This window comes from Gossypium hirsutum, chromosome A10 (genome assembly GCF_007990345.1).
Source record: "Gossypium hirsutum isolate 1008001.06 chromosome A10, Gossypium_hirsutum_v2.1, whole genome shotgun sequence".
Taxonomy (NCBI): domain Eukaryota; kingdom Viridiplantae; phylum Streptophyta; class Magnoliopsida; order Malvales; family Malvaceae; genus Gossypium; species Gossypium hirsutum.
In genome coordinates, this window is record NC_053433.1 from 103,577,996 (window position 1) to 103,594,908 (window position 16,913).

Below are 16,913 nucleotides of genomic sequence, written 5' to 3' on the forward strand. Positions count from 1 at the left end.
TGTTGCCTTTTTATATGCTATCCATGGTTGTTTAAATGGATTAGATAGAGAATCGATTGATATATCAATTTGTTACCTTTTTATATGTCTAATCATGATTGTTTAAATGAATTAGATCGAGAATTGATTGATATATCAGTTCGATAAGAGGGATTAAATCAACTAAACTGTAAACTGTTTTCAATAATGGTTGTAAGTCATGAATCAAGAATAGATTAAACTGAAAAAAATCCACAGAAATAATTTTTATGTTTTTGCCTTAAATTTCATTCTCTAATTTAGGGAAAAAAAAACTATTTCTAAACCAACCAGCCCAAATCCAAAAAGTTGAATAAAAAGGACAACCCAACTAAATAAATAAATAACAGAAACTAAAGCCTGGTTTAAGTAGTTAAGTTTGAATGTTTGGACTATAGTTGGGAATGTTTTATAATTAGTTAAATTTAAGTTGGAATTAAAGATTTTAGAATTGGATGGACGATGGAATCAATCATATAATCGAATTTTAGATTAATTGGTTGGAGTAATTCGATGGCTAGTCAGTTCACTGTTTAATAATATTAATAAAGCAATATTTTTAAAAAATAATAATTTAAAGAAAAAACTAATTTAAAATAAAATTGGGGTCAAATTATTAGTTTATATAAATCACAGCTAAGCCAGGCTCATCACCAAAAAATAAAATAAGAAAACCTAGATTTTCTCTTTCATATTACCCATTTCTTTTTTGTCGCCTAACTTTCAGACTTCTTTTTTCTTCTTTTTTGTCAGTTTCATCTTTTCATCTTTTAACTTTCTGCTTCACTGCTTTTGATTTGATTGTGAAGGTGGTGGCTGCAGCTTGAAATGGTAGCTGACCCATGGCAGCAAGAGAAGGCGTGGAGCAGCAGTAAAATGGTGAGGTGAGGGGCAGCCCCAAAAGGCCAAAAGCCTGCAACTACCAATTTTCTTTATGTCTTTGAGTAAATCATCAACCGCCTAACTTCTGGTATTTTTTCCTCGAAAACCTGCAATGAAGGCCATAGACCAGCTTTCATTTTTTGCTAAAGTGCACTCCACTTACTCATGTTCAGACTCAGAATCTCCACATATAGAAGTTCTTTTTGCAACTTTAGTATATTCAAAGAGGATAATATCAGTTTATGGGCACGACACGATCCAAAAAACTAGAATATTTTGCTAGTCAGCAGATAGTGACATTTGAGGGGACAGTTACTGGACAAGTATTTTAGAAGAAATCATGAATTTTATCTCACCAAACCATATGGTGAACTTAATTAAAAATGGAAGACGAAACAATGATTAAAAACGTAACAGTTCCAACATACTTGGCAGATGCATCCGCAGAGTGCTAAGGAAAGAGCCTGTGAAAACCCTATATTACATAAAGTTTGTAAACAAAGTAATTAAGCAGAATGGCAGAAGCAATGGTTGTTCGCATGAACGCAGCAGATCATGAAAGTAGCTATGCCGATAATTCAGATTTTCAAATCTCTTTACGTCTTTCACTTTTCTTTTTCTTTTTCTCATTAATATTAGTTAATTCTCCGTTATATGTGTTTTTCTTTTTCCAAAAAAACAAAACTATCATGTTCAGTTGCTAAATTCTTCTTTTCAGAAAGAAGTAATGCTGAAGTTAAGGCCAATAATTGAAGAATCCATCACACTTAAGTTCAGCAATACTGTTCCAACTTATATGAAAGTGGCAGACTTGGGTCGCTCTTCAGGTCCTAACACCTTCATGACCATATCACACATTATTGACATCGTCCATGGGATACGTCAACAAGAACATTTGAAGTTACCCAAGTTTAAAGTGCTTCTAAATGATCTCCCAGAAAATGACTTTAACGCTGTCTTTAAGTCAGTTCCTGGTTTCTTTGAAAGGCTGAAGAAAGAGAAACAAGATATAATGCAGAAAAGGTGTTTTATACGAGGAGTTGCAGGTTCTTTCTACCATAGAATGTTTCCTTCCAAAAGCCTGCACTTTGTACATTCTTCCTGTGCACTTCATTGGTTCTCAAAGGTCAGACATGGTCCACTTATATATATATTCTTTCAATGATTAACAACTTTTTAATCTCATTCACTTTTGATTTTGTGAGGAGGTCCCCTGTGGGTTGGAGAACAATAAGGGGAACATATATATGGCAAGATCAAGTCCTCCCAATGTTTTACAAGCTTATGTGGACCAATTTCAGAAACACTTTCACAAATTTTCTCAGCATGCGCTCAAAAGAAATAATACCCCAAGGCCGAATGGTGCTAACATTAATAGCTAGGAAAAATCCAAATCCCTATGATGAAGGTTATCGTTTGGAGCTTCTTGCTAAATCCCTTCTTGACTTGGTTGCACAGGTTATATACATGTATTTTTGTATTTTGTTTCTTTATAATTTATTTAAATCCAAAAGCAATAAATTAACTTTGTTAAAAATTGTATGGAGTTATAAAAGAAGCGGATGTGGATTCATTCAATCTTCACCTTGCAAAGAAGAAGTGGCTGAGCTTGTTAAGAGGGAAGTATCTTTTGAAATTAACGAGCTCCAAGTTTTCCACAGAGCAGCTCCATAACAAAGACTTGGGTTTCAACTTTTATATAAAAATGGGGAAAAACATTGCAAATACCATGAGAGCTATTTTGGAACCTATTCTCTACCGTCATTTTGGAGATGCTATAATTGAGGAAGGTTTGCAACAAATGCAGCAGATCCTCTAAGGTGCTCAATGCTTCAAAAGAAGGTTAATTGACTAAGAAGTAGTTAATAAAGGAATTTAGAAAATAGATAAGAGAATATGAATTACAATCCAATGATGGTTTATAAAGGCATTGGATAGTAGGGTTCTTAATTATAGCAATTAAATTTTATGTTGTGGGCGTGTAGTTTTGTGTTTCATACCATCTTTTTCCTTTTCTTTTTCTCATAAAAATATTATATTTAATTTTAGAAATTACTTTTATTATATTTTTATACATTCTTTATTAGTTTTTGTGTAATAGTAGGAATGCAGATTCGGATATCTAAAGGCTTATTCGCAGTGAATAGTAATTTTAACATCTAAATCCGAATATTATCTGAATCCGTAAAATTTAAATTAAATATCTACAGATATCTGATTACGCAATCTAAATTACCATCATTACTCCAAGTCGTCTCTAATGTTCGAATCTACATCCTCTTTTTAAGAGTGCAACACTATCTTAATAAAAAAAATTACTTTTTTTAACACTTTTGACTTTTACCATATTTTTTTATACTCAAATTAAAATTAATGATAAAAATATGAAATAAATTTTTTTTTAAAATCTAACATTTACATTTGTCAAATAATTTATTCATATTCAATTATTAATTTACAATAATAGATGAAACAATTTTTATAATTTAAATTCAATATTTAATAAATCAAATAGCATGGAGATTGCAAAGTATGGGGATATGAATGGTAATGCATGTTGTATATAATTGTTAAAATCGCAAAGCATTTCCAAAAACCAGAGCCGTAGGGGGGATTCATTCCAGAAACAAAGAATCCAAATTTAGTACATCTGTTTCCGGACATTCCCATAAGCTGCCCTTCTTCTTCCTTGTTATTTTAAACCCTACAATTGTACTTTAACTACCTACAGCTGTTTCTTTTCTTTCTTTCTTTCTGTTTTTCAGACCATGTTAACGATGCTCTCTGTTTCGGCCTCTTAATTTATCGCTTTTTCCAACACCAACTAATAATATTTTAATAATTTAATTAATTAATGCTGTTAAATTAACTAAATTAAATTCAAAAAATGTATAATAAAAAAAATATTTGAGAAATTAATTAATTGATAAACAAATCAGTATAAACTAATGTCCACATATTATATCTGTAGAATAATCTAAACAAAAAAAAAAGATAAATTGACAGTAATTGCAACACTAAGATAATTTAAAAATAAACTAGAGATGCATCAACTTGATCAAACTGAAATTTACAAAAAACTGTCAAAAGTCAAGAGACCCACTGCATCAATAATGCACAAAAAGACGAGTCTTTGATAACTTATCCTCCTCATCATTGTCTCGAATTTATCACAATCACTATAATTTATCATGATAACACTTTTCAAGAATGGTTCTTAATTGATCTTGCAGCACTTTTATATTGACAAATCTCATTCATATATATATATAGCCAAAACATGATTAAAAATTAAAAATAAAATAAAACTACATCTACGTTAAAAAAAAATACAAGACAAAACAAAAACCACAAAAAAAAAAGAGTAGACAATCATAAAAGTGTGGATAAAATAAAACCACCATAATGTACATAATGTAGATTGAAAATAAGAACAAAATAAAATTATGAACAAAACAATATTAAAGAAACCACAATTAACAATTAACTCAAAGGTGGACGCGACCATCAATAAATAAAGATTTAGTTTAAAAAAATTGGAGGGTAAGTTATTTTTACCCTTACTAGCTAGGGATTTGACTCAGCTTTGCATAGCATATAAAAATCTTGCCACTAATTATTAAATTAGATTTTATGATGGATAAGGTCACGATTATCATTTTGTGTAGGTGACTTTTTAGATCGATTTGAAAATCTAAAATTATCATTAATCATTTAATATTAAAATTTTAAAAAATATTTATATAATTTTAGCTTGATTCAAAAGTCATTAATTTTGCAGTCTGAAATCAGTTTACTTTGTCTAAACCCAATTCAAACGAAAGTAAACTTACCAAAATGAATAAATAATCTGATGCTTAAATAGTTATACACTAGATGCAAAAGGTTGTTACTAATATTGTATATATGGTAAAAGTATCGTAGCATTCATTTTACTTTATATTGAATTTAAAAAAATAGACAAATTAATTTTTGTATGTTAAATAAATAAATAAAATAATCATTTCATTATATTTATGTCTTAAATGTTTATTTTAATATTTTGTATATAAAATATAATAACAAATTTAATTCTTAATCTTTATATCTTTATTTAATCTGGTCTTTACTTTTTTTATTTAAAGCAAGCTAGACCTCAACTTTCACGGGCGATCTAACCAAATTAAATAAATGTATAAAGGAATAAGGAGAAGATTTTATAAAACAAATTGAGGAAAAAAAAGAGTAGGTGAGCAGGGGCGTAACTAGGGGTTGGTAGGGGTCCCAACCCCTCAAAATGATTTTTTTTATTTAGGCCTTTTAAAATTTTTAAAATTTTAAATTAGTAAAAGTAAAATTATACTTTGATAAAATTTTAAAATTTTAAATTAGTAAAAGTAAAATTATACTTTGATAAAATTTTAAAATTTTAAAGATATAAACTATTAAAATGATAAATTTATATTTTTATTATCGTAAAAATTACAATTTAATTAGAACTCCTAAAAAAATTTTGAATTCCCCGGTCGATGTGCTTCAATTTGGTGCAAAAATATGGTCGAACGAAGGCCCAGAATGATCATAATGGGGAGGAAAAACATTAGAGTGTTCTAGGGTTTTTTTTTTTAAAATAAAGAAGGAAATGATTTAAAATTTGGATAAATTACAAGTTTTGTTAATTATGTAATCTTTAAATTACATTTTAGTAACTAAACTTTAAAAATTATTATAAAATCACTAACATTATCAATTTGTTAAGTTATGATTACTCAATCATTAATTCCTATTAAAGGTATAACCAAGGATTTACATAGAGTTAGCGGTTGCGTTTTCAATCGTGTCATGTTTATTGCAATCGCAGGCTTAACAAAGGCTATTGCGGCCATCGCGGTCATGAATTTATTTCATTTTTGTATAATTTATAGTAAATTTAATCATTATAATTATAATTATAAAAAATAATATCACTGTTATGAATATCTTATTAAGTGGATATCCATCATGATCAAGATAAAATTTTGATATATTTTAAATTCTAATAGTTATTAGAATTAGATCTGTACTTTTTTTATACTTCTTATGTCTATAAATAAAGACTCTAATGAAGCATTGTAATCATCCTATTGATCAATCTCATATTTTCTTTGTTCTTTAGTCTCTCTATCTCTTTTTATTTATAGCACGTTATCAGCACGATCTTGCTCAAAGTGATAATTCATTTTATCAATGATCAAATTTATCCTCCATGATTTCCAATATATCTTTGACAACAATATGCAAAGTTTTTACAGGAAGTTTCTTTTATTTAATATTTCATATTTGATTATTATTTTTATTATTCTTTCATTATATGTTATCATTATTTTTATTAACTTATTTTATTTTTTGTTCTTAAGGATAGTGAAATCTATATGAAATCGAGAAATAAGACTCACTCTCAAAGTTTACTTTTTGATATTTGCTTGGAGATGATCTTTTTCTCTTCATTACAAAAGATGTTTATAATCACTACTTCTCATTCATGGTAACATAAGTCAATCTAATCAACTTTTTTGAAATTTGATTTGATTTCTATTAAAAAGCTCAATTTATATAATTCATTATCTGTATCTCTATGAATTTATAAAACCACGCATTTAGTTATTGGATTTTTATGTGGAGATAAAATTTTTTAATAAAATTGATTGGTTTAATTTTGATTTTGATTAAGATATATGATTATTACGAAATGCGAATAAAAATATTTACTTGTCATGAACTTTGAGATATTCACCTTGTCTGTGATAATTTCATATCATTGTAAAATTTGAAATGAAATTATGTCATAAGAGGTAGAGGATAGAAAATATTTATGTTTAAACCTTTATAGTTGTAAAGTTATTTTAATTTCACATTATAATATTTTGTATTTTGTTGTGTTATGATATATAAAAATATATATTATCTAACCACAAGGATTTATTAGTAACATGAATTTATTATTTGTTATGTTTAATATATGTTTTATACATATTCATTTTATATGAATAAATAAAATTTTAGAAGATCATAATTTTTTTATCATTCATGTTAAAAAGAATTGCAAAACGGTATATAATATAAAATAAATTACGCATTCATTAAGGTTATATAATAAAATGATTTGTAACGCCCCTCACCTGTATTCAACAACAGAATAGGGTTACAGAGCATTACCGGACTTACAATACATTTAATCATACTTTTCACATACATTCAATCATTACAAACAATCATCATTCAATATCAATCAATTTGTCCTTTATACGAGCCTACGAGGCCCAAAACATGCTCTAGAAGTGGTTCGGGACTAAACCGATAGTTCAAGAAACTTTCACGAAACTTTGAAATTTTTTCTCAAAACAAGGGACACACACCCGTGTGGCCAATCCGTGTGTCTCACACAGCCACTAGACTCACCTGTGTCACAGGCCGTGTGGACATTCGAAAGTGGAGCACATGGCCGTGTTCCAGCCCATGTCCGACTCCATGTAACTCTCTGACTTAGGTCACACGGCCAACACACATGCCCATGTGGCTAGCCTGTGTGCCCTAAAAATAGCCACACACGTCCGTGTGCTAGGCCGTTTGCTAGGCCGTACCAAACCTGTAGAGTATACTGGCTCATGCCACATGGCCAACTCACACACCCGTGTGTGAGGCCGTGTGGAACATACTGACTTGATTTTAATTTCAACATCAAGTGACACACGGTCGTGTAACAAGACCGTGTGTCACACACGGCTGAGACACACTCCCATATCTCTGCCCGTGTGGACAAAAATAGGCTATTTACCAAGCCAATTTGCTACCCAATTTTACATATACCTACACAACCCAAATGGCACCAAACCCAACATCAATAGACTACAATTTACTTCTAAACCAAGCATGATTTATACCATTTCCAACATCAATCACAACAAAACATAAATACCATATAAAGTCACCTAATTTCATACCAATCCTTGACTTTTAAATTCACTAAAATGACCACTATCAATTATGCATTATTTAGCCTAATTTCACAAGCATACATATATCCGCAAATTATCAATTTACCATTCATAGTACCTATTATCATCAATCATCACATAACCATCGACCAACTCAATTCACAAGACATAACTATACTTTTATGTACATTATTCAAACATACCAAACAAACCAAAATAAGCCATCACATATGGCTATATATACATGCCAAAACATAAACATTTACAATGCCAAATCATATGGCCAATATCATTACCAAAATATAACCAAAATGACTCAAAGTCCCTATACATGCCATATGACCCAAAACATAGTTTCAAAATTACCAAAGTGTTAGTGGATAGTGTGATGTAGTTTCCAATAATCCCCGAGTCTGAGCTAGCTTAGAAATTACTATAAAACATGGAAAAGCAACAAAGTAAGCTATATAGCTTAGTAAGCTCGTATGTTAACAATAAGCAACTATCACCATTCATTAACCATTCAAATAATAGAAAACAGTATACAACAATTCTATAAAATCTCAAAGCTATCAAATGATCATTCACATAACTTACTAAAGAACTTATTAATTCCCTAGTTTCAAAACTCAATTCATTACCATACGTACCTGTACTATCTTGTACCAACCTCATACTCAACCATATCTTTCATTTACCCGTTGAACATTCAGAATAGAAGTAGGATATTCTAGGGTCTTACACGATAAGTACCTATACCATGGCCTGAAGCCAAATCAATGTAACTTATCCAAAATTCTAATATCACGGCCCGAAGCCAAATCAGCCGATATGCATGGCCCGAAGCCAAATCGATTTATCTCGCACCTGAAGTGTTAAATCATGGCCCGAAGCCAACTCAAGATATCCCTAATGACATGTCACTAGCATCCTAAACTATTCCTAAGGTTCAACCGGGATTCCAACTGTCGAATTTTCGTCAAATCATTTTCAACTTGTCCGTAATCACATAATCACAATTCATGCTATATCAAAGCACATAAAATACATTTGAAATGAAATTATAACATACGAACTTACCTCAGATGTTAAAACGACAAATCGAGTCGATTAGTCGATAACTTTATCTTTTCCCCGATCCAAGTCTGTATTTCTCCTTTCTTGATCTAATATATTTAGAATTAACTTATTTAATCATTTATTCAATAAATTTAATCCAAAACACACTTTAAAACACATTTACACTTCTGCCCTACACATTTCACATTTTTTACAATTTAGTCCTTATTTCATAAAAATCACAAATTAATAAAATTCCAAATATACCCATGCTAGTCGAATTACCATAATTCCCCTAGTAGCCCATAATTTTCATTTATTTCACATTTTAACCCCATATTTTTTCTTATTTCACAAATTAGCCCCTAATTTGCATTTTTACTAAAAATCACTTAACAAAACTTGTTTAACTAACAACAAATATCCATAATCTATCATTAAACATCAAAATACTCATATACTCATCAATGGCAACTCTCACAAATTTTAACAGTTTTGCAAAATAGTCCCTAGGCTAGCTAATACTATTTGTAATGATCACAAAAACATAGAAATTATCAAAAACTGAGTCAAAAATCATACCTTAATAACCAATTGAAGTTGCCAAAATTTCAAGCTTTAAAATGGTGTTTTTCAATCCCTAATTCGGTGGTGATGGCTTAATAAAGATGAAAACATAATGTTTTTATTATTTAACTTAAGTTATTTTATAAATACTATTTTAACCTTTAATATTAATCACTTAAAACACTTATTATAAGCCCATATTTGTCCACCCACCATTATAATGGTATAATTACAACATAAGGACCTTTACCTTAATAAACTATAGCTATTAGATACCTTTAACTATTAGAACTCAAGTTTTATGCTTTACATGATTTAGTCCTTTTTATCAAATTAACTATTCAAATGATAAAATTTCTTCACGGAACTTTCACACATACATACTATCATGATGTAAACACTTAAAATAATTTTTTAACCTCGAATTTGTGATCCCGAAACCACTATTTTGATTTGACTAAAAACAGGCTATTACATGATTATATAAGAGCTAATATTGCATCAAACTATAAAATAAAATAAAAAAGTTTTTTAAGAGATAATATTTTACCTTATTATGATGCAAAATTTTGTAAAATATAATATTTTTTTTAGATGAAGAAGATATATGTTGAATAAAACCTTCATGTGTTTTACATTAAAGCCATATATAGAAATAACATGAGATACTCATGTATTTGTATTATATATATTCCCCTTAGGAATACATTTACACTATATGATTGAAATATCTAATGTGCTCTTGCAGTAGCAATATTGTGAAAATGACAGTTGTGACAACCCAAATCCAGCCTAGACGTTAGGGCCGTATCCGGAGATGTCACAAAGAATGGATTTTGATATCAATCTCCACACGTAAAAACCATTTCGGTTTTAAACCTCCTAATTTCCTTTTTCCATTATCAAAACGTTTATTCAATTACTTAATAAGTCTTAAATCGTGTTTAATAGCGGGAGCTTACGAAAATATTAAATTTCAAGAAACTAGTTCGTATTTTTATAAAAACCTTTTTTTTAGTAGAAATCATAGTTTTCAGATAACAGATCCAAATTAAATATTAAAAGAAAAGTCCAAATCCAAAAGAGAACCAGCCACAAAGTCCGGAGAGAGTCCAATTGTTACAAAAATCCAGAAATAATCTTTAAAATAAAACCATAAACACAACCAGTTTATGAACTCGTGGTCACTGAAATGCTCCGTCACACCGATCCGCCTAAGTCTATGGATTACCAGACAAAACAAACAACAGATGTGAGTTTACGAAAACTCAATGTGTAACCCAACAGAATTAAGCATGCAAACATACAGAGTTATATATACAGTCAAATACAGATACAGGTTCAGTTTCAGATTCAGATTCAGATAACAGCTTCAAATTCAGATATACAGAATCCTACCCCCATCCTCTTCACACCAACTCTGTCTATCCCATTACACCATGTGGGGTTACACACCACATTGTTCCATTAAGACACATAACAGAGTATATGCAGTCGAAATGTCAAAATATAGGTGATCGACGCCAGATGGAATACTTCCTCCTCATATACAAAACCTACCCCAATAACAGATATAGAAAATCAAATACAGATATAGTAGATTACACATGCTCAACATACTTAATACGAATAACAGATATACATACGTCATTATATTCAGGCATACATTTAGTATCCTACACAGATTAGTCAATCAGAATATCATAGCATGCAAATCATGGTTTAATTAGCCATTACTGACCCTATAGTAGGCCCACAATCGATCGGATTGACTCGTGCGACCCTAGGAGAATTTTTAGAATTATGGGCCCATATGCCCGTGTGGCCCACACGCCCAGATTGGCCTTACCAGTGTAGCCCACACAGCCTGGCCCAAAATTCACATGCCCGTGTGGCCCACACGCCCAGATTGGCCTTACCCATGTAGCCCACATAGCCTGGCCTAAAATTCGCATGCCTGTGTGACATGCCTGTGTGGGCCCACACGCCCAACTTAGCCTAGCCTGTGTGGCTCACACAGCCATGCTCACGCCACCACACAGTCGTATGTTGCGCACAGCCATGCCCTCATCGACCACACGGTTGTGTTTCGCACATGGCCACCTACAAGGTCGACCACACTCTTATGTGGCATCAACAGTGGCCTTTTTTAGCTTTTTTCGAAACTCAATTTTCATATTTCCGGTACATTAATTTTTCGTATTTCGGGTACACACCTAGTACGTTTTCTCAGCAAATGCAATCCCAAGACCACCAAAACCTATAATTGTCCAACAAATTGATCAAATTAGTCGTTTAAAAAGTACGACTAAACCGAACTACAACAAAATAAGTAACCCTTTAATTTACCAAAATCCTTACCTTCAAATGAATAACGATGATTTCACCCTACCAGTGTGCCGATTAGCAGCCTCCAGCCCCTTGATCTTCTCCAATATCGCACGAAAAGCACCGAAGTAACGAGGCGCAGAAATTCGATAATAGATAGAAAGAAAAAATAAAAATCAATGACAAGGAAAAGGAAGAAGAAAACAGCAGAGAGCAAAAGGAAGAAAAATTCACATAAGAACTTTGGGAATTTTTGGAGGAGAGATAAAATTTTGAAAAAAAAACAGATTAAAATCAGATAATATCATATTCCCCCAAATTCCTCCCCACTAACCCCTCAATCTTAACTACTACAGACTTTTAATTCCACCAAAACTCTTACCACAGAACCGAGTTAAAAAAAATAATACCAATGCTTTTGCCAAGATTCTAACTAAGACCTTAAGGCAAGCTAACTCCTTACCACTTGAACTAGCAAGCTCATTCTGATATGAATTGTCAGAAAATTTAATATAAGCCCACCGAACAATAATAAGGCTTGGATCCAAAAATAACAAAATTTGGCAAAGATGAGACTTGAACCCAAGACCTCACACACACACCCAGAACACTTAACTACTAAAACAGATACACACTTATGCGAGATTTTACAGAAGCAGAAATAAAATTATTTTGGGCGTTACACAAGTATTTTTGAACAATCTCGTACCTTCTAGTGGCTAAGCAAAATAATAAGTTACTAATGAAAAATTATGAAATTCTTCCCACTAGTTTTGCTTCATTCCTTGAAGTGAATGTAGCAGTATATAACAATTATGAAAAATGAAAATATAAAGATTATGATTGTTGTTGTAATTGAGGATGTGGTTGGAGATATACAACTAACCGTTATCAAGGTGATTATAATAGTGGTACTTTTAACCACTAGAAAAAGAATAATAATGAAAAACAAAAAAATTGTGGTCAAAATATTTGAAGATTTTGGCATATTCCCTGAAGTGAATATTGCAAATAATCATTTGCAAATTATATTTCTTTTATTAAGTTAATAACATTATGGACTTCACATTGATGTAGACATTTCCAAAAGTAAATGTCACAATATTGCTTATATGTGAATACAAAATAAAAAGAATGACGATAAAATTATTAGTTGTTAAGTTTTATATTTACATTATTAGTACAATTGAAAAACATGATTAAGTAAACCAAAAGTTTACTTATACAATTACATTTACTATTTGGCGTGACCAATTAGACCATCCTAGATTATATATAATGCGAAAATTAATTGAGAATTCATATAGACATTTTTAAACAACGAAAAGATTATTTAATTTAAAGAATTCTCATGTGTTGCTTATTCTCAATGATAATTGATTATTACAAACTCACTAGTTAAAGTTGAGATTTAATGTTTTGGATTTCTGAAATGAATATGGGCCCATTCGTCCACCATGTGGATGATTTTGACATTATATGATTTTGGTAGATGCATCTACAAAATAATCACATGCGTTATCAACTCACAAACTTTCGTTTGCGAGATTGCTTGTTTAAATGATTAATTTCATATTATGCAATTAAAACAATTCATCTTGCTTATGTTGGTGAGTTTATGTCCTAAGCTTTCAATAATTATTGTATGTCAATCGGGATAAAAGTTGAACATCCTATAGGTCATATTCACACATAAAACGATATAGCTGAATCATTTATCAAATGCCTCCAACTAATAGTTCAACCATTACTTATGAGAACAAAACTTCCCATTTCAGCATGAGATTGTATTGGTTTACATGTTGTACGCATCAAGCCAATAAATTAAAAATATTCCCCATTACAATTGATTTTTGGTCAAGAGTTAAATATTTCTCATCTTACAATTTTTGGATGTGCGGTATATGTTACAACTGCTCCACCACAACGCACAAAGATGGGTCATCATAAGAGATTGAGAATGTATATTTATATGAGTCTCCTTATAATATTTTTGAGCTATTAATTCAAGATTTAGTTATGACATGAGTTGTCTGTTTTCCCAACATTAGGGGAAGAGAATAAAAAGCTGGATTAATAAAGTACTTGAAATGAATTATCAATGTCTAAGATCCTCGTAAAAAGCAATGTGAACTAGAAGTTCAACAGATAATTCATTTTACAAATCAACTGCCAGATTCATTAAATCTCACATACCAGCTGAAAATGATCCAATATGAATTGATGTCCTAATAGGGCAAACTGTTAATGTAAAAGAAAGTAATTCATGCCTGAAGTGTAGAAGACCGGTCGGTTCTAAAGATAAAAATCCTCGTAAAAGAAAAGGAGCAAACATTCAAGATGGTCATATAGTAGAGGCAGGGGTTCCTGAAGAGACTCATGACATAACTAATTATAAAACTCAAGAAGAGATTCATTATCTAAAAGTGAAAATAAAAATGATGAAAATAAAGAGATTTCGATAAGTTACGTCAATACGAAAAAAAGATAAAACTGAAAAAAATGTAGTTGTTGACAACAATTTTACTTATAATATCGCTATTGAAATAATAAAAGAAAATGAGGATCCCAAGCCTAAATTTATTGAGGAATGTAAAAATAGAAAAGATTGGTCAAAATGGAAAGATGCAATTCAAGTAGAATTGAATTCACTTTCTAAACGTGAAATTTTTGGACCTGTAGTCCAAATACCTAAAGGTGTAAAGCTGGTAGGATATAAATAGGTATTTGTGCAAAAATGAAATGAAAAAAAATGAAGTCGTAAGATATAAAGCACGACTTGTAGCATAAGGATTTTCATAAAGGCCCGATATTGATTATGAAGAGATATATTCTCCTGTGGTGGATGCAATCACATTTAGATATATTATTAGTCTGGTAGTACGTGAAAAACTTAACATGCATCTAATGGATACTATTATAGCTTATTTATATGGTACACTTGATAGTGAAATTTATATGAAAATCCTTGAAGGATTTAAAATCCCAAAATGATGTAGAGTTTTTCGAGAAAATTGCTCGATAAGATTAAAGAAAAGTTTATATGGATTAAAACAATCTGGACGTATGTGGTAAAATCGTCTTAGTGAATATTTGTTAAAAAAAGGTTACAAAAATGATACAATTTGTCCATATGTCTTTATAAAAAAGTTTGGATCAGATTTTATGATAATTGTTATTTATGTTGATGATTTAAATATTATTGGAACTCCTAAAGAGCTTCAAAATACAATAAATTGTTTAAAGAAAGAATTAGATATGAAAGATCTTAGAAAAACAAAGTTTTATCTTGGCCTACAAATTGAGCATTTAAAAGATGAAATTCATGTTCATCAATCAACTTATACAAAAAAGATATTAAAAAAATTTTACATGGATAAAGCACACCCATTGAGTACTTCGATGGCTGTACGATCATTAGATGTAAATAAAGATCAATTTCGTCCTTGCGAGAATGATGAAGAGTTTCTTAGTCTTGAAGTACCATATCTAAGTGCCATAGGGGCATTGATGTATCTTCCAAACAATATAAGACTTGACATAGCTTTCGCTATAAACTTGTTAGCAAGATTTAATTCTTCTCCAACACATAGATATCTCAGAGGGGCTATTGATATGGGATTATTTTATTCAAATGATTCAAAATCCCTATTAGTCAGCTATGTTGATGCTGGATACTTATCAGATCCATATAAAGGTTAATCTCAAATAGAATATTTATTTACATATGGAGGTACTGCCATATCATGGCGTTCAACAAACCAAACATTACATGCCATTTCTTCAAATCATGTAGAAATAATTGCAATGCATAAAGCAAGTTGAGAGTGTATTTGACTAAGGTTATTGACCCAACATATCCAGAAGATATGTAATTTTCCTTTATAGGAAAATATGCCAACTATCTTATATGAAGATAATGTAGCATGTATAGCTCAATTGAAGAGTGGTTACATCAAAGGTGATAGAACGAAACATATTTCACCAAAATTATTCTTCACCCATGATTTTGAGAAAATAAGTGATATAAATGATAAACAAATTCATTCTAGTGATAATTTAGCAGATCGTTTTAGTTGCCAACTTCAACATTTGAAATACTACTACACAAGATTGGAACGTGACAACTCAAAGATGTAATGTAATGTTGCCACTAGGGTGAGTCTAAAACAAGTTGTACTCTTTTCCTTTGACTAAGGTTTTGTCCCTTTGGGTTTTCCTAGTATGGTTTTTAATGAGACAGCTTGTAATAGAAGGTTGTGTACTCTTTTTCCTTCATTAGGTTTTTATCCCATAGGGTTTTTCCTAATAAGGTTTTAACGAGGCACATTATCTATCAATGGACATCCAAGGGGGAGTGTTATAAATATCTTATTAAGTGGATGTCCATCATGATCAAGATAAAGTTTGGTATACTTTAAATTCTTATAGTTACTAGAATTAGATCTCTACTTATTTTATACTTTTTATGCCTATAAATAGAGACTCTGATGAAGCATTGTAATCATCCTATTGATCAATAAAATACATTCTCTATTGCTTCCCATATTTTCTTTGTTCTTTAAACTCTCTATCTCTCTTTATTTTATAACAATTACATGGTTTTTAGAGTATTTTATGATGTTTTATAATATTTTACTTGATTTTATTATATTTTTATGATATTTAAAATAATTCAGGATATTTTAATTTATTTCTTTATAGGTTAAAAATACTTTATTCATATTTATAGTAATAATTTAGAATTATTATCCTTATACTCATTATCAACATATAAATATAAATATAAATATAAAAGGGAAAAGAAGAAAAGAAACGTGAAAAAAAGGAGTGGAGGTGATAGACGGTAAAAAAAAGGAGTGTTTTTAGGGATTAATTGTTATATTTAAAAAAAAACTACCCACTAACCCCTATTAACTATACACATCAGTTTTTTTCCCCAGAGTTTTAAATAAAAATAATTTTTCACTTTGCACACACGGGATTCAAACACAAGACCTCTGTGTAAGCTAAAGCCTTACCATTAAACCAGCAGGCTCATTCTTAACATCAATTGAGCGAAAATAACATGGGACTTCTCACTCTTCAAAGTCAAAGGTTGAAACA

General features: G+C 30.5%; 1 protein-coding gene across 1 annotated transcript; it reads left to right on the top strand.

Annotated features, from left to right (window-relative positions):
* Nucleotides 1–1,627: 1,627 nt before the first annotated feature.
* On the top strand, nucleotides 1,628–2,719 carry LOC121208068 (probable methyltransferase TCM_000331). The gene is made up of 2 exons (XM_041078581.1): nucleotides 1,628–1,946; nucleotides 2,448–2,719. Exons 1-2 carry the CDS (start codon nucleotides 1,628–1,630, stop codon nucleotides 2,717–2,719), a joined length of 591 nt encoding a protein of 196 aa, XP_040934515.1.
* The last annotated feature ends 14,194 nt before the right edge of the window (nucleotides 2,720–16,913 follow it).